This window comes from Pomacea canaliculata, linkage group LG6, assembly GCF_003073045.1.
Source record: "Pomacea canaliculata isolate SZHN2017 linkage group LG6, ASM307304v1, whole genome shotgun sequence".
Classification (NCBI taxonomy): domain Eukaryota; kingdom Metazoa; phylum Mollusca; class Gastropoda; order Architaenioglossa; family Ampullariidae; genus Pomacea; species Pomacea canaliculata.
Genome location: NC_037595.1, coordinates 26,861,498 through 26,880,305, shown reverse-complemented (window position 1 = coordinate 26,880,305; position 18,808 = coordinate 26,861,498). Strand labels below are relative to the sequence as shown.

General features: G+C 41.4%; 3 protein-coding genes across 6 annotated transcripts; 2 read left to right on the top strand and 1 right to left on the bottom strand.

The window, feature by feature from the left end:
* Nucleotides 1–2,417: 2,417 nt before the first annotated feature.
* Nucleotides 2,418–8,465, bottom strand: LOC112566471 (cytochrome P450 2U1-like). Of its 4 annotated transcripts, XM_025242681.1 has the most exons (7): nt 8,247–8,465; nt 7,915–8,049; nt 5,971–6,346; nt 5,360–5,655; nt 4,350–4,580; nt 3,498–3,938; nt 2,418–3,346 (listed from the first exon to the last, which is right to left on the bottom strand). In XM_025242681.1, the coding sequence occupies exons 4-7, from the start codon at nt 5,385–5,387 to the stop codon at nt 3,165–3,167; spliced, it is 882 nt and encodes a 293-aa protein (XP_025098466.1). In that variant the 5' UTR covers nt 5,388–5,655; nt 5,971–6,346; nt 7,915–8,049; nt 8,247–8,465; the 3' UTR covers nt 2,418–3,164. The 4 variants fall into 4 exon arrangements, with proteins under 4 accessions (XP_025098466.1, XP_025098467.1, XP_025098464.1 ...); XM_025242682.1 differs by lacking the exon at nt 7,915–8,049 and having other exon boundaries at nt 8,247–8,338; XM_025242679.1 differs by lacking the exon at nt 8,247–8,465 and having other exon boundaries at nt 7,915–8,150.
* Nucleotides 8,466–9,358: 893 nt separating this feature from the next.
* LOC112566980 (cytochrome P450 2F3-like) lies at nt 9,359–18,088 on the top strand. The gene is given in 10 exon segments (XM_025243413.1): nt 9,359–9,654; nt 10,086–10,431; nt 10,931–11,108; nt 11,110–11,456; nt 12,021–12,461; nt 12,814–12,991; nt 14,485–14,767; nt 15,395–15,854; nt 16,833–17,273; nt 17,545–18,088. Coding segments are annotated over 10 exon segments (2,748 nt in total). The 5' UTR covers nt 9,359–9,645; the 3' UTR covers nt 17,610–18,088.
* Nucleotides 13,933–15,406, top strand: LOC112566473 (cytochrome P450 2E1-like). Its single transcript, XM_025242685.1, has 3 exons — nt 13,933–14,028; nt 14,498–14,851; nt 15,329–15,406. Exons 2-3 carry the CDS (start codon nt 14,501–14,503, stop codon nt 15,389–15,391), a joined length of 414 nt encoding a protein of 137 aa, XP_025098470.1. The 5' UTR covers nt 13,933–14,028; nt 14,498–14,500; the 3' UTR covers nt 15,392–15,406.
* Nucleotides 18,089–18,808: the final 720 nt, after the last annotated feature.

Sequence of the window (18,808 nt, the reverse complement as noted above, 5' to 3'; positions counted from 1 at the left end):
CGTATGCTCCGTCATATTTGAAAACTAATCAAAAATACATTTGTTCTAAAAATATTTTTGAATGTGATCATATAGTAGCTTCATTTGTTCTGGCTTTTCCGGTTTAGTCACATTCATTGTTTAGGCTCGCCGAGACTGACAACGGAGAACTTCGCAAGAGGCTAAGCGTTGGTCTTGGCAGACAGACAGCAGTCCACCTATACACGTCCGTGGTCGAACCGAGAGTCAGCATGACACGTGATCACGTGACGGCCTATAGACCTGTAGGCCTCACACTGCAAGCGCGGTACGCGAGCACCACAATGGTACACAGGTACCGCATTGGTGGGTGTTGTCAGACTCGTTGCCAAGCTTCCCGGGGAAATGGGTCAAAATGTGTAACGCTAGCCTGTAGCCTGAATGATAAAACAGGCGGACGGACTTCCAACAACCCGAGCACTGCTAACAGGTCGCACGCCTGGCGCGTAAAACATGAGCTCCACACAGTTTCTTGTTTCTTTGTTTTCAACTACAAAGAATTAGCTCCAACATGACAATCTTGATTGTCTGGCATCGTATGTACAAAGCGAGAATATCGCTGGAATAAGCGGTTCTCCATGAAGTTTCTGTGAATGATCTAGAATTACACTATAGCGACTTCGAGGATATGAGACACATTTGTGAAGAGAAGAAAGAGAGATGGTATGAATGAAAGCCATTCCCTCGACATATATTGACAGTTATTATGGACTTGTTCGCGGCGCGAACTGAGACAACCTCAACATCTATCCACTGGACCATCGCGTACTTCCTTCCCCACCCGGACGTGTAGGACAAGTGTTACGAGGAGATCCACAGAGTTGTCAGGACTGAGCGAGCTGGTTTCTATAGAAACAATTTTTATTGTACTGCATTCAAACAAAATCTGTCGACGCTTTCATTCACTAAGTAAACGATTATTTGCTCAACCCGATGTTTACGATATACAGTCAGACCTCGATAAGTCGAACTCAAAGGGACCCGAAAAAAAATTCGACTTACGGAGATTTAGAGTTAGCGAAAATGGCTTAATAGGCGCAGGTATTTGGCCGGGAACTAATAATTAATTCGATATAGGGAGGTTTTCGACTTAGGGAAGGTCGACTTATCGAGGCCCGACTGTACTACACAGATCAATATACAAATTTTCACTTTAAGAGGAGGAGAAAGAACGGGCGAAGAGACAGATAGCATGTCATTATTTGCTTCTCCTAAACTTTTATCTAAATTTAACATAAAATGTTTGCTAAAAAATAAACTTGTTTCAAAATGTATTTGTTGGACATTAAGTAAGTGTGTCTGGATATTCAAAATATGTAAAAATATGCAAACCAGCAGGGGAGAAAACACAGCAGAAACACATGTAAACATGAAGGTTCAGCATTTTTATTCAAATCGAAGCATTACCACAACAAATAAACAAAATCAAGGAGAACCGATTCCCTCCCTCTACTTCCCCGAGCCTGTTATGTGAAGAGACAGAACTTGCAACTTCGGCGAAACCTTCGTCTTCTATCCGCCCTTCTCCGGGTGCACACAGTTCACCTCAAGCAGACGAGGTATACATACTCCATGTCTAGACAGCGATGTTTCTCTTAGTTCCTCAAAGTAATTCCTGAAAACTCATTACTTTCAATTAACTCCACACAAAATTACTTTTCATTCACACTTCAACCACATCGATTCTTTCTTCCATCTTTTTACAAAGTTAGTTAATATGCATTAATATTTTTCCGCTGAAAATCAAAACATACAGAATACGGGCTTTAAAAACTACAAAATTATAACAGCTGGTAATAATGTCAAACTGTACAAGGAAACTACTAAATTATAACATATCGCTGAGATGAAAAGAGCAGGAGTCGAGGTGTGCATTGGTCAAAGGGAGCTCACTCTAGCGAAAGTAGAAGAAGCAGACGGCTTTGGCGGACATGATAGTGGAAGGAAGCTGGTATGTACGTAAAGAGCAGAAGCTTAGAAGTCAGCTTGTGAGAAGTAATTCCTTGCCTAACCAAGGTAACATTCGAAAACCTATTTGATACTTATTTTATTCTATTTCTATATTTTATTTTTGGCATCGTCAACAATTTAATGCTTAGTGGAATCAACGAATTGATAAGACGTAGTGGTCCGAGTTAGAATAACATCAGATTATTAATTACTGCTCTATGCGAGATCTTTATATTGTATCAATATTTTACAATTCAAAAAACACACGAAAATTGTTTAGCATAAGCATTATGCTTTTTAAGTAAATTGATACATTTTTTATGTGTGTAGATATATGTAATCTTGCACACCAAATAAGACCATTTTGTGAAAAAATATGATTTGTGGGAAATAGGCATCTACTTAAGACTGTTTGCAGATCTCGCATGAAAGGATTCGAAAACTCACTGCTTGCTCAGTATAGATTTTATTTCAAGGTACACGTATACAACAGAATCCATTGACAGTTACTGGCCTTGGGATATTCTCCTTCGCCAGATAAGTTTCGTTGCAGGTAGAAAATTATATCTACATATACACACAATTAACATTCTCAGGTCAGTCTTTGACATACAGTTGACACACACATTTGTTAAATTTTATAATTTGCTTTCCTCTATATATAACGTTAAAGAAAAGATGGTCTAGTTATTTCAGGAATTTATCATCTGGTAAATTCCTGCCTCCCAGCAAAAATACAAATATCTCAAATATTTTGTTTGAGGATTTTTTTTTACTGCGTTCGATTTAGTCGATGAAGAAAATTGGAAAGTGTCGCCACTGGTTGATCTCCAAATATAACTAAATCTTGGGAAAGTAGGTAATCGAGTTTGTGGATCTTTCGAAGAAATAATTCTGTTTTTAGAAATGAAGGAAAAAACAAATCCTTTCCCGAATTTTGTGATCTCCAATAGCGTACAGATTTTGCCTTTTATTGACATCATTGAGCATTTGAAGAAACACACCGACACTGCAAGGAATGTAGTAGTGCCCTTGTCTGTAAGTATGTACCAAGTGTTTTTCTGGTAACAACGGGGAGCTCAGTGGGTGATATGCTGTGGCACTATCTAGTCCTGGGGTAGTGGAATATACCTTGCGAATAGGTCTCAACTAGTAGGCTATATATGATAATAGCAGCTTTGACATGTTCTAGTCGGCTACTCTCTTATTATAGCGCGTATCTTGAAGCTGCCTGGCATTCTGCTGAGGCTCATGATTCCCTCCAAAGATGGCAGCTCTCCAGTTTCGGGTGGCACAAAGCGGAAGCGCTGTATCATGGTCGACAGGTACAGGAGAAGTTCTGTCCGTGCCAAAGCCTCACCAAGACAGGCACGACGTCCTGTTGAAAATAAAATGAATCGTTATTCAAACCTGAAGCTGTTCAAAAACATTTTAAGCAGTATTTTAATTGCACAGCGATACAATAAAACTAATCACCACTATGTATTTTTCCTTGACTGCATATTTAGTATAAAAAAAGCAGAACTAACCCAAGCTGAAAGGTATAAACTCCTCTTTTCTGACCAGCTTTCCGTCAGGACCGATAAATCTTTCTGGCCGGAAGTCTAGCGGGTTATCCCAGATTTCCGGGTCTTGGAGGACAGAATCGATGAATGGAAGGATAATTGTGTCCTTGGGAAGCGTGTATCCCATAAATGTCGTGTCACAGGCCAGTCCGTGCTGAATGGCAAAAGGCGCGATGTCAGCGTGTCTTAAGACCTCCATGATGGTGGCCTCGATGTACGTCAGTTCCGGTCTGTCGCGGATGGTCGGGGCTCGCTCCGTACCGATGGCTCTCTTGATCTCCTGGAAGCACTTGTCTTGCACTTCTGGATAGTGCAAGAAGTAGACGAGAGCCCAACGGATGGTGGTGGCTGTGGTTTCGGTCCCCGCCACAAACAGGTCGCCCATGACTTTGATCAAGTTGGGATCTGAATTATGACACGAGAACATTAAAATTTTTCACTTTCGTTAGTCGTCTGACCATTTGTTGTGTGTGCTCTTTGCATTATTCTCCAGTTTGTGGGTGTGTGCGTGCGTGTGTGTTAGAGAAAGAGAGAGAGTGGGTGGGTGTGCGTGCTGTTTGTGCAATGGGGCTCGCACGCTTGTCCTGTATGTGTCATTTGTATGTACCTTGTGTAATACGCGTTATTTGTGTGTTTAAGTATAAATGTTTGTGTGTCATGCATCCGTTATGTCTGTCCATGTGTCTTTCCGTTTGTCTGTCAGTATGTCTTCCTCTAAACTTTTCGCAGTCTCCTGGAAGCACTTATCTTGCACTTTTCTCTTAACGTTTGGAAATCGAAAAGGAGAAATACGATCAGGTATAAGCACACGCTTACTATCTAGAGTAGTTTCCTTGTCTTTCATTTTGTTCATCTCGCGAAGGTACGCCTCCACGAAGTCGCTGGCTGCCTCGCCAGTACTGTCACTGTAGCGTTTGATATGATTGTCCAGCTGCGGGTAGATGAAGTCGTCCTCCACGAATGCGACGTTGTTCAGGGTGCGCTTCACGCAGAATAAGTCCCCCGGTAGGTACTTGAGCACCGAGATAAAGTTGACAGCTGTTGTTCCTGCGACAGAGACACGAGACAGACCACATCAGTCTGAATGATTAAAACTTCATCCTAGGTAAAAATATACTTTACAAGCAGAGTTGAATTGTTATTAAAATGAGACGTTCAATGAAATGGGTGTATTGTTATAGAAGCTTAAATAGGAACATGCAAAAATTACAAGAGTTTATCTTAGGAAGAAATTCGCCTACTTGGTAAAGGAGAATCAATAACAGGACAACGTAGACTGCGATGACTGTAATTATAACTTATTACATTTTTATATGAAGAAGGTTACTTACCTGTTTGTCAAGTGAAATCCGTTAGGACCTTTTTAATTTTGTAACTTTAGCTTAAGCTTCTAAATAAAGTTCAAATATGTAGGGCTGTATTCCCAAAATCAGCAGTTTCATTTGTCTGGGCTAAAAAAATCACTTCTTAAACACGACAATCTGAGCGAAGATTGTTTATCTGACTAGACATGCATGGATTTGTTGGACTTGCTGTTACAAATACGCATCGGAACTCTCCAGTATAGGGGGGAAATTTTCTTCTACTTTCCTAGCGGTAAATGAGAATGCTGGTGTTTTAAGGCTTACGTCTTGAACATTAAGCATAGTCATGCTCTCGTATTTTGGGAATTATTATTTTTTGAAAACTTAAACCAATCATTACGAAAAGAATGTTGCACTCGTGTTACCAATTAAGCTAGGAGTACGATATACTGATGTACAGCCCTAGCAATAACACCACAAAAAATCAAAATGATCCAGAAAGTAAAGCAATAAGAAACTCACTGGCGAGGTTCTTCAAGTTCTGGTCCATGACATCCAGGTACCGGCGGAAGACCGGGTCATTGTATTCGAAGCGTTCTCCGAAGACGATGGCGCAGATGTTGTTGGACACGCTGGTGTGAGTGAGCGCCTTGGGTCAAAGGCTGCACCCTGAAGAGCGGCGATGGCCTTGACATACTCGCTGACCTCCTCCTGGATCTTCTCGGCCAGCACGTTCCTGCCCAGCCCCATCTCACGCAGAATCTCCAACGACACCTTCCGCTGCTCCTTCCAGTGGCCACCCGACGTGCCGACAAGGCCTGGTCACGTCAATGATTAGTAAGAATATGCGTACTTCATTTATCGTTGGAGATTTACATACGAACACACGCACTCCGTCACGTACAACACACACACACACACGGAAGAATTAAGATTAGTGAGAGGAAAATACTTCCGGAAGATTTAAGTAATCAAGCTGTGTTCTAAATTGCCCTGAATGTATCGAACTTTTATATTTCTTATATATATATAGGGACCATCTTATATAACCTTATGAACCTCGTGTGTTCTAAAACCTGAAACAGAGTAGGAGAGTGAGAAAGGGCGTGCGTGCTAATCTCTGGGATTATCACCTTTATTTTTTGCAATTGCATCCGTGAGGAACATGTGAGGCCTATCAGAGAAGATGTCGGCGTGTTTCACCAGCGCGTCCTTGATGACTTTGTAGCCGTTGAGCACCACCACTAGGCGGTTGCCCATGTACAGACTGAACACGTCACCGTACCGTCGCCGCCATGCTGTGAACTGCACCCTGGGATCCTTGCTAAGTAAGTGCAGGTGGCCGATTAGCGGGAGGGCAGGTCCAGGCCCGGGGGGCAAACCCGAAGGTCGCCTAGTCGACCACCACCACAGCAGCGACAGTGCAACCACCCCACCCAGCAGAAGTGTGGTTGCCTGCTCTTGTATGACCGCTGTAGTCATGGCAGCTGCAAGATGCTGTCAACGTCACTGCGTGATTTAAATAATAAAATATCAAGAACTTATCATCTCGTCACCTGCTCTGACCAGCTTACCTCATTCTCAAACATTCATTTCTCGTTCTTTCCTCTCTGCTCTCAATACTTGTTTCGATCTGTAAAAGAAAGTTCTCGAACTTGTGCCAATCTGTCAAGAGTGTTCTGAGCTATGTCGGGCTGTATAGATTCTCGGCAAGCTATGTGTGCAGCTGTGTAGAGTGTTTGAAAGATATACTAGGCTACAACAAAATTTCTAATTTTTAGCTAGTGAACTTTGTCGCAGCACAGAAGCCCTGTACACTTTCCATCTTTGTGTCCCTTTAACCTTAGCTTCATTGAACCGCCAGCTTTTTTCAATGAATAATGTTTATCTGTGAACTGTTACCACCTACCATTATTATTATGTCTGTGTTTTTATTTCTTGTAAGGTACTTCGAGCAAGTCTTTGATGGTGGGATAAAGTGCTATATATATTCACTTTATTATTATCAGACTCGGATTGTGGCCGTGTTACAACAGTTCGTTTCTAAACGAGACGTTCTCCAAACCTCGTATCTCCCCCATCTCTCCACTTCCCCCGCAAAAAAAACCGACTGAACTATTGTCCGCTTTAGTGAGATTTCAGTTGAGGGAAAGTGTGGTTACTGAACCCGACTGCCGGGGCAGTCTTTTACCATTTAAAATCATCCGTACACTTGAAATTACGAATAAGGTATGTGGCCATACTTTAGTAGTACTACACCTTGGTAGGGCTCAGGATACCCTGATATTTATAGGCGGAGTTATGCCAACTATGTACCAGAAAATGGGATTATGCTAGGGTTTTTGTTAAAGTTATGTTTCATATATATATATCAACCCCTAACCCTACCTTCCCAACATTATCTATTTCGCTAACCTTAGCCCTACTTCCTGGCACATAATTCTCGCAACTCCGCCGCCTTGTGTCAGCGTCCTCAGGCCTCTCACAACACTTCACGAAAATCTGCAACTTTCTGCCGTCTAGTGACATCTCTATTTTCTTATTTTCTTTTGTTCGAAAGAAGTTGTACATAAATATGTCCAGCCATGCCTGACTAAGATACACGCAAGTTTGATAGCTAGTTGCAGATATTACTGACCATTGAGAACATTTCTCTCTATATATAACTGTTCACTCCCCGAGCTGAGCTAACGGGTCGGTGTGAGAAGTGATACTCCAGCCAACAGAAGCTGTTTGTGGTTAGTGCTCATGTACTTTCCCGAGTTGCCCTACATAGATACACCGTATTCCCCTCTGCTTGAACGGTGGCCTTTGTTTGCCTAGTCGTTTACAGGCAAAACTGTATCTTGTACATGAAAATTACGGTTAAAGGAGTATGAAAACGATGAAGGACGTCTATTATTATACCAGTACAGGGAAAAATCAGCCGCGATGTGTGTGTGTGTTTGTGTGTGTGTGTCAATCAATGAGTTGGTGATTGAATCATGTGTGTGTGAATAAGAGGACAGTCATTTGCATAGAGACATACATCCAGGGTAAGAGAGAAAGAGAGAGAGAGGAACATCAAAATTTCTTACCAGCTTAACTCGGAACTCCGCACACAAGGAGATATACAAATCCTTCTCGCAAAGGGAAAGTCCCTCCACACCTGGAGCAGTCTCGTTCGACCAGAGGTTTGAAGACTTTAAATATGGTGGCCTCCCTGACACAACCTGTAACAAAGGTCGATAGAAGTGATCGGAGAGACCTGCCCTAGTTTGTGATCAGGGTGCTGCGTATAAATTGTTTGGCGACCTGAGCTACAGCATTGAGATTAGTCTTCGCATTGGTAGGTAGATAAGGTGGAAGGTTAAACGAAAGAGTACACTCTTTTCTGACAGTGGAGTAATAAAAGGAATATCACACGTACCTGACCTAAAGTGTCGGCTAGCAGTTATCAACCGATGGTGGTTCATGTAGACACTGACTTTGCTTCATTCCGGCAAGTATTTATATCTGACCAGCCGATAAACTGTAAAACGGTATCGAAACTCCTGTAGGGCATTGCGTGTTTGTCTTGCATTGCGTCAGTCCAGGACGAGCAACTGCTGACAGTCACTGGACTAGTCAAACTGTCAACTGTCAAATAAAGTTGAATAATTTAACAAGCGGATATATATATACACACACCCTACCCGCTCCCAAGGAATTTTTTAGAGCAGCGCCGCTTGATAGAAACGTTGTGAACACAGGTGAACGTGAATCACGTTGGTGAGCCAGATGAAGCCGTTGTCCCATGAATACGTTTCTGCCACCATCGTTTCTCAGTGTAGTTAGTAATGGGGAACCAGGGAGAGGCGTGATTAGCTGTGACCACAGTCACTGATTTTCACTGAGCCGGTAAATTTAGTTCCGACTAGCTAAAAGCTGCGGAAGCATGTGAAGGGTGGATGAGAATGTTGGAGCGCTGAACCGTTTGATTTCGACATATTCTTCGCCTTTTATGTTGTTGTTTTTTTGTTTTTTTGTTTTTTTGTTTTGTTTTGTTTTTTTTTTGGGGGGGGGGAATAGAATTGATTTCTAGAGCATGATGTATTTATTCTGAAAAGTATTTTTTTAGGGGTAAGGAAATATTTGTTTGGTTTCGATCTTTAAACCTCAAATCTCAAACGGTATTACTCAATGAAAAAAGCGAAAATGTTTTCGCTCTTGAAATATAGTCATAACCTACTCCAAACTGCATAAAATCTACTTGAACCTTCACACCTGTTTCTGTTTTAAACCTCTGTTCCCATCCCCCCGAAGACTAACACAGTAAATTAGACCAGATTATCAAATTATGGAGCCTCATAGACCACGTTTTAAATGAATGATGCTAAAATATGCACATGTAAGCTTTTTCGCGTTCACGACTGATTCAACTGCTAAAGCGAAAGTAAACATTTTCTCTTCTAACTGTTAAAGTAAACAATTTTTTCTCCCTTATCCCGACCCTCTATCTGTGCCAGTCTGTATACATGTATCTGCACGTATTTCGGGAACACGTCTGAGTTTGGGTTCAAGTCTTTCTGTGTCAAGGGCGCTCTGAATCACACAGCGCGAATAGCTCAGTATGTTGCTTGAGTCATCAGAGACTGAATCACAGGGCTGCTAGGTCACTTTAGGTCATGAGCAGTCTGACAATATATAAGAAGTAACAGAGCGTAGTTTAACCCATATCACACCCACAGACAAGGCTGTGCACCCTGTAATTCGTCTTGCATGCAACACTCGTGACCAGGTGGGGTCAAGGCAGGGCCAAGTAACTGAAGAAACACAGAGGAGTACATATGTTCAAGGTACGTGGTACTGATGCACTTTTATTTGTTGTCGTCTCTGGTCGAAAATGGTGGCTTTTCTAAAGCTGTTGAACTCCAGACAGATTGGATGGTGTATTCAGCAATAAAAACAATGTCCTTTGTATGCATGTGTGTATGAGTGCAGACATGTGTATGATATACGCATAAGCATATATACAAAATTAGTGTATTTTATGCATTTTTGTGTGAGCATGCGCGTGCAAGTTTAAGTAGTTAAAACTTCACAGATTCTATCAACTCGAAATGCTTTCAGTCATAAAAAATGTCCACCAGCCAGTCAAGTGCAACGCCATTGTTGACTAACGAATAATTTCGGTAATTGTTTGACAACTTCTACAGTGTTTTCTCAATGGGGCTGATATGATGTGTGGTTGTTTTAAAAAGATTCTGTTCATTATAATCCCGGAAAGATGAACGGAACACAATTGCTGCCAGAGATGACAAGCGTCTTGTTGCTGGTCGTTCTGGCGTTGGTCTCACTGTGGTGGTTGTTGACACGACGGCCAGTAGGAGTACCTCCAGGACCAGGCTTTGCTCTTCCGGTGCTGGGTCATCTGCATCTTTTGAAGTCAGATCCTCGTCAGCAGTTCACAACATGGCGACGACAGTACGGTGACGTGTTCAGTCTGTATATGGGCAGCCAACTGGTAGTGGTCCTCAACGGCTACAAGGTCATCAAGGACGCGCTGGTCAAACACGCCGACGCCTTCTCCGACAGACCTCACTTTCCGATAGCAGAATACCTCAAAAGTACAGGTGAGTGCAGAAATGCTGGGTTTGATGTGGAAATGTATTTTACCTGCTAAGTCTGTTGTTAATCATACGCTGCTGTTTCTACTCTCTTCCCCCTATCGAGTGTGATAATGTTGAAGTGAGTGCCATTTATTTCATTTTTCGAAGGTAATTTGGTCCGTATAAACACTGCAAATTAATCAACAAAAGAAGACAAAGATGGTAGAAGTTAACTTGTCTATTTTAAAATGTACCTTTGTGATTTTTGACAATAGATTAAAGAGCCATACATAATGAGTAATGGCTTGACGTTTCATCTGGTAATCAGGATATGTAAAACATTTATCAGTGAAGGACACAGTTCTGAAAGACTTTATGAGACCGGCTATGCACATAGTTTCGACTAGTTTAATGTTGAGAAAAATATTACTTCAAGGTAATTGTATTATAATACGATTCAGCGAAGCTATTCAAGGCCATCGAAAAAACTGGTATCAAATCAAATACAAATTTCTCGCTCCAGGGGTAATAGAAAGTTCGGGCCCTATCTGGAAAGCACAGCGGAAGACTGCTTTGGAAATATTAAGAGGATTTGGTTTTGGTAAGAATATCCTGGCTGAAAGGATTCAGGAAGAGGTCACCGAGTACCTTAAGGCCATCGCTGAGAAGAAAGGTCAGCCCCAAGAGCCTGGCCCGGATGACCCAGGTCAGCGTGTCTAACAACATCTGCTCCATCGTCTTTGGCAAACGTTTCGAGTATGACGACCCTGTGTTTAACAGCTACATGCACACTCTAGAGGAAAATGCCAGAGAGGCCGGATCAGCATCAATCGTGCAAACGTTTCCTTTTCTACGATTCATCCCTGGGGATCCATTTGGGGTCAGGAAATTATTTGAGAGTTTTGCTAGGATTCTGAACACCTTTGTCAAGCCTTTCATCGAGCGACACATTGAAGACTACGACGAGAATTGCGTGGATGATTTTATCAGTGCGTATCTCAGGGAGATTGAGAAAGTGAAGCAGCAACCAGCGGCGGAGTTTATCAACAGTGAGTATAGTATTTTGCTGTTTTTCTGATTTTTTATTTTCTACAGTGTTTTTAGGCTCTGGTCGCACGCATGCACAATCACAAATACAAAAATAATAACCTCAATTCACGAAACACGAGCTTTAGCTAAAACAAAAGCTTTTTGAAGGCTCGTCGATGCTGTGCTCATTGAAATTTTGTCCTAGAATTCTTATCTGAAGCAGTAGTTGCTGCACCAGTTCTTAGCATTCCGAGAAAGCATTGCACAGAAATAAACGCTGAGACTTATATGCTTGTTATATCACAAGCCACAGAGGCTGATAATAAGAAAAAAAAAAACCTACGACTTCAGCTAAACTGACCCACGAACACCGAAGTTGTCATGTTACGTGGGAATCCGATTAATGCACTGTTGTCAATATTGTCATGCCAGAGTTAGCTGCACGATACGTTATTACATTTTTAAACATGTTTTTCAATCTGCATCTGTCTAACATTTCTGCATGTGGTAGGAGTAATCTGGTGACAGTATGTTACTACTGAAAGTTTGATGAATTTAATTCTCGCATTTCGTGTCCTTATCAGAAAGGAATTTGGGGAAACTTGTCTTTGACCTGTTCGGGGCTGGAACTGAGACGACATCGACATCAATCCGCTGGATCATCGCACTCCTTCTTCACCACCCTGAAGTGCAGGACAAATGTTACGAGGAGATCCACAGAGTTGTCGGTACTGAGCGAGTGCCCACCATTCACGACAGGCCTGCGATGGTGTACCTGGAGGCCACCATCTTGGAAGTCTTACGTTACGCCGACATCGTGCCCTTAAGTTTGCCGCACTGCACCGCGAGTCACGTGGAACTCAGCGGATACACGATCCCAAAGGGCACATTCGTCCTCCCGAATCTTGAGTCTGTTCTGCACGATCCGGAGACTTGGGGAGATCCTGAAAACTTCAGGCCCGAGAGGTTCATTGGACAAGATGGGACATTGCTTCGCTTTGAGGAACATATTCCGTTCTCCATCGGTAGGTGACTGCACTTTATTTACACAGATTAGTGCGCTTGGATCACCAGTCCAGGCGACAGGAAACGCCTTCTGCAGTCTGAAGCAATTCTAGTGTGATTGATGAAATAGCATTGCCAAATTAAGCTATTTAACGTAGAGCAGCCTTCACTAAAAAAAACTAAAGAGAATACATTTGATGAATAAATAATATGTTATTGAAGGTTCCTATAAAACATCTTGTTAAAGGTTTTACTTTTTCGTCTTCTTTATCCTTTTTTCTTTATTTCACTATCTTTTACTTCTTGTCCTCCACTTTCTAGTTTCCGTCTTCTTGCCAAAGGTCATAGTTAATTTCTGTCATGTTTTTACAGGAAGGAGAGTGTGTCTGGGAGAAGCGGTGGCAAGGATGGAGCTATTTCTGTACCTGGCCGCCATGATACAGCGCTTCCGCTTTCTGCTACCGGAAACTGGAGAACTGCCATCTTTGCAGGGAACTCTGGGAATTGCGCATGCCCCAAAACATTTCATGGTGCGTGTTGTTGTCAGGGAGTGACAAAATCAGACGTGATTTTTTTTCTCCAATGAATAAAACTCAAATTTTCTGAATTTGTTTTAAATGGAAGACAATGAGGACTGAAATGGCAAGAGGAATCAAAGAATTGACTAGGTTCGTCAACGGAAAACAAAATGTAAAATAAGATTCATCGATGAATCACTTCATTAAAAGACACAAAAAAACCTTCCATAATGTTTGCTGAATGCCACTTTTATTACAGGCATGTCGAATGTCCTAATTAGTAGCTTTTTTATTCATGCCTAAAACTTATTTGTTGATAATATCTGCGCATGCGCGCTCTTGGTTATTTACATGTGTAAAGCATTCTCTTATCTTTCTTTTTGTTTTCAACTTGTTTTAGTAGTTAATCTGAAATGTGAATAAATCTGAAGCTTTGTACACTCCTGCCTCGTTTTAGTAATTAACAGGAAACAATTGTGTGCCAGCAGTCGAGTGATACAAGTTCGTGCATACACAAGGTGCTGCCCCCATTAACCTGGTGGGTCAAGAGACGCTACTCTTGACGCGTTAATCAGGTTCATCAGGAAGTTGTATAATCTCCAAGGTTTCATTAGTCAAGGATTCGCAATGAACTGACAGCCAGTCAACACCAGGACTCGAAAAAGATGCTGCAGCAAAGTCGTTACTTTGACCCTAAGATATGATTTTGTTCAGCCCACATTTTGACACTAACTTATTTATGATAGGGCTAATGGCCATTTTTATGTTCCGGTGTTATTTGTGTGTGTGTGTGCATGAGCGCGTTCTCGTTATCTACACACCATGAAGGATACTAGCAGTACAACGTGCCCAGCGCTTTGCTATCTGGCGCTCAGCGAGGACAAGACTATCATCTTAACCATGTCATTCAAGCCTAGGGTGCACTCTTAGTTGTTTACCTTGTGGTATCAACTACATTCGCACTAAGAGAGGACAGGTTCTGACCTCGTTTGACATGCATAAAGTGTTGGTGGCGTCTGCTGTTAGACACTGAAAAAGTCGTCTGCACAAGGAAAAGACAGAGCTTAAGGTAGGTATCACTGTATACAAAGAAAAGATGCTTTGAAATCTCGCAAATATTTTACAGTATTGTGCTTTCGTTTAAATTTGTTGATTCAAAATGTAATGATCGACATCGATAAAGATGGATGCTTTCCGAATGATAGAAGATAACATGTCTTAGACGTTGTAGGAATTGCTCGATGTTTAATGTGAGTGCATGTCTAAAAACAAAAGAGTGAAAGAGAAAGTGAAAGTTAGAAAGAGTGATGAAGGCAAGAAGGGAGAAAGTAATATGAGTCAAATAACGAGGCACACTGAACGTATACACGTTAGATGGAAATATCAGAGTACAGTCTTCAAGACCATCTTTATCTCAGAGTCCATCAGCATTATACCGACTCCCCCAAAAAGCGGCTTTTATTATCTCACTACTTGGGTTAACTGTGTAATGTTTTCAATGGGTTTTTTTTTCACTATCTTGTAGATTACAGACCCAGACGATGTTCGGAATAGAGTTTGTACCGGAGACGACAAGCTTCTTGTTGCTTGTCGTCCTGGCGTTGGTCTCACTGTGGTGGTTATCAACACGACGGCCAGCAGGACTACCTCCAGGACCAGGCTTTGCTCTTCCGGTGCTGGGTCACATGCACCTCCTCAAGCTCAAGTCAGATCCTCGTCAGCTGTTCGCAGCATGGAGACGACAGTACGGTGACGTGTTCAGTCTGTACGTGGGCAGCCGCCTGGTGGTGGTGCTCAACGGCTACAAGGTCATCAAGAGGCGCTGGTCAAACAAGCTGACATCTTCTCCGACAGACCGCACTTTCCTATTGTACAAATTCTTAATATCAGAGGTGATCAGTGATGTGACGTTTCTGTATGCAGTCCCCTTAAGTTTACTTTTCTGTGATTCTTCCTCTTATCTCCATCTGTTTCTCTATCTACCAGCTTTGTGTCTGTAGATTATATGCAGCTCTGTGCGTTGGAATGTGCGATATTTATGTGTAGGTGTAAGTGTATTTATGTATCTTTGCATACCCGCGAGCAGTTTGTGCAACTGTACTAATCCAGACTTGGAATAGATATTATTAGCCTTATATGCATGTGGATTTTAAGATCAGTTTTAGTGTTTGTGCTGTCTCAATATTCTAGGTCTCTCTTTGTAATTGTCGACACAATTGACTGGAGACGCGTGATCTAATAAACAATACTTTTTTCAATGTTGTAGAAAATATACAACTACCTTTAGCAATAGACGAAGTTTACATCTAAATTAAACTTTGCAATTGTCGTTTACAATGGTTACAAAAACTGTAACATGTGCTCTGCAGGTCTTCTCGACACTTCTGGTCCTGTGTGGAAAGCTCAGCGGAAGACGTCCCTGGAGATTCTGAGAGAGTTTGGCATGGGAAAAAACATTCTGGCTGAGAAAGATTCAGGAGGAGGTCAAGGAGTATATCAATGCCCTCGCCGAAAAGAAAGGTCAACCCCAAGACCTAGCCCGAATAACCCAGGTCAGCGTGTCTAACAACATCTGCTCCATTGTCTTTGGCAAACGTTTTGAGTACGAGGATCCTGTTTTCAAACGCTACATACAAGCTTTAGATGAAAACATTCAAGCAGCAGGTACGACATCTGTCTTTCAAACATTTCCTGCTTTAAGACGTCTTCCTGGGGATCCGTTTGGTATTAGAAGAATCTTTGAAAATGTTATCTTGATGCTGAACACGCTCATCAAACCTTTCATCGACCGCCATGTTAAAGACTACGACGAGAATTCTGTAGATGATTTTATCAGCGCCTATCTGAGAGAGATTGCGAAAGCGCAGCAAAAACCAACAGCTGAGTTTATCAATGGTGAGTAGAACATTTTTTTTCTTTCTTCTGCATTTGTCAGTATTTCATGAAAGCTGACAAAGAGTTTGCACCTTAGCCTCACCTTTTAAAAGAAATCAACAAAGACAACTACTTAGAAATCCCAGATTGGTTTTGTCCACAAACGTAAACGTTATCCTCTTGCCGAGGCACTTGAAATCCAGCAACACAAAGTTGAGGATAAAAAAACTAGGATATCTTACCCGTCACAACAAAATAAGTTTTAACTCTAAATTTGATATTCTTTAAGTTATAGTTAAACTCTACAGAAGCGAGACCTTTATCTCAACTTCAAAAAAGCTTTGAAAGTGTCTGGCTTGAGAGGCTATGAAAGGTAATTCACAACAACAAAAAAATCAACATCAAAGAAGCCTCCTCCAAATCCTTAAAGCACTATACAAAAACTTAAAGACAGCAGCACTATGGGACAACGAAATGGAAGATTTCTCTCACATGGCAAAGGGCTTCCGTCAAGGAGGCTATCCTTCGAGTTACACTGGACAGAAACATCGATATGATCGGAGGAAAACATGGTTTACAAAAAGATGGGTCGCATGGAACGTTCATATGCTCCATAAGACACAAACATAATATACAACTATAAAACAAATTTGGGAAAAAAGACGCAATAACTTAAGTCTCATGTCTGTTGTTTTGCATTTTTATTTTATATAAGTAGAAAAAAGTATGCGTCTATCATTTAATGTAATTTTACTTTGATAGGGGCAAAAAGCAAGTACATTAGTATAATTTTACAACTGCTTTGGTTATGTCTGAAGTATCTCTGTCGTCTTGGTCTTTAACCAGCGCTTGATGTGCAAGTGGTTCGCTATGTTTAGGACACAAAGCCTGTAGGAGATGTGACCTAAATTATTACCTTTCAAGAAGTAAGAATGTGGGTATCATAAGGGCAAGGAATAAACCAGAATATTAATTATCTCTATCTCTTTCTTTAAATAGAGATAAACTTGCGGAAAGTTGTTTTCGATTTGTTCGGGGCGGGAACCGAGACAACCTCGACATCTATCCGCTGGACCATCGCCTACTTCCTTCACCACCCTGACGTGCAGGACAGGTGTTACGAGGAGATCCACAGAGTTGTCGGTACTGAGCGAGCGCCCACCATTCGCGACAGGACCCAGCTGGTCTACCTGGAGGCCACCATCTTGGAAGTCTTGCGCTATTCCAGCATCGTGCCCTTCAGCGTACCTCATAGCACTGCTACCAGGGTGGAGTTTAGTGGATACACGATTCCAAAGGGCACCACGATTATTCCTAATCTGCACTCTGTCCTCCACGCCCCGGAAATTTGGGGAGATCCCGACGTCTTCCGCCCAGAACGGTTTATCACAAACGATGACAAACTGTTACGATTTGATGAACTTATTCCGTTCTCTATTGGTAAGTGATAGTATGTTTTATAAGACATGAAAAATGTACTACCTTTACACAGATTTGGTGAGTTATAATTGGACAAAAATTATCTTTTCAATATGAGAGAATTTGACTGGCGAGTGAAAGCTCTTTTAAAATGTTTTACGACGTCTTTGAGGTTTAAGTTTTTGCTTTTGTTTCTGCTGGTTGTTGTGGGATCTCGTTTGTTTGTGTAATTCACAATCGCTCCGTCTTTCTTCTTTTGTCTAACATCTTGTGCTCTATTAATTCTTCTCAGGACGACGAGTGTGTCTGGCGAGGCACTGGCGAGGATGGAGCTGTACCTGTACCTGGCCGCCATGATACAGCGCTTCCGCTTCCTGCCACCGGAAACTGGAGAGCTGCCATCTTTGCTAGGTTCTCTTGGAATTGTAGATGTTCCTAAACGCTACATGGTTCGTGTTGTCTCCAGGGAATGAGAAAGTGGCTCAGAATCAAAGGAGTACATTGTAACAAATAATTGACGAGTGAGAGACTACAGAACAATGCCTGGATGTAAGTGTGTGCATGAATGTGCGTATAAGGAGAAATAGGTTTTGGTTTGCTTTTTCAGACGCCTTTAATTGCTATAAGTTTCAAATAAAAAGAAGTAATCAAAGAATACATAGGAATATGTCAGTCGTTCAATACTCATAGTATAGGTAAGTAGAAATGTGAAATTAAAGTGTGACTATAGTAATATTAGATATTATACAGAATTTACATTGTATGATTAATTGATATATAACTATGTCAATAACTGATATATAACTATGTAAAAGAATAAAAATATATTGTGTCTTTTTTTTGTCTTTTACTCACTGTTAGGGAATTTCGGTTTGTTGTTGTAAACGATTCTCTTAAATGAACTGATAGAATGATTACCGTTAGTCGATGACAATAACATTCGTCTGATGTTCTAAAATGTCTCTCAAAATACTCCAGCACACAGTGGAGTACATGCTAATGACGGAGACCTAAAGCAGGCAAGAGACTCACAAGACATTGTCGACGAACACACACAATATAGATTACTGCCATCCTCAGCCTGGCATGTGAAGGGATATTACTCTTGACGCGTTTGACATGATCCCATTACTCTTATGCTCATTAATATAAACTCCTTCCTGTCTCACCAAGCAGAGTTTCCGGGATTATAATGAACAGAATCTTTTTAAAACAACCACACATCATATCAGCCACATTGAGAAAACACTGCAGAAGTTGCCAAACAATTACGAAATTATTTGTTAGCCAACAATGGCGTTGCACTTGACTGGCTGGTGGACAGTTTTAATGACTGAAAGCATTTCGAGAAGTTGATAGAATCTGTGAAGTTTTAACTACTTAAACTTTCACTCGCATGCACACACACACACAAATGCATGAAAGACACCAATTTTGTGTATATACTTATCCGTTTATTATACACATGTCTGCACTCATACACACATGCATACAAAGTACATTGTTTTTATTGCTACATACACTTTCCAATCTGTCTGCAGTTCAAAGCTTTAGAA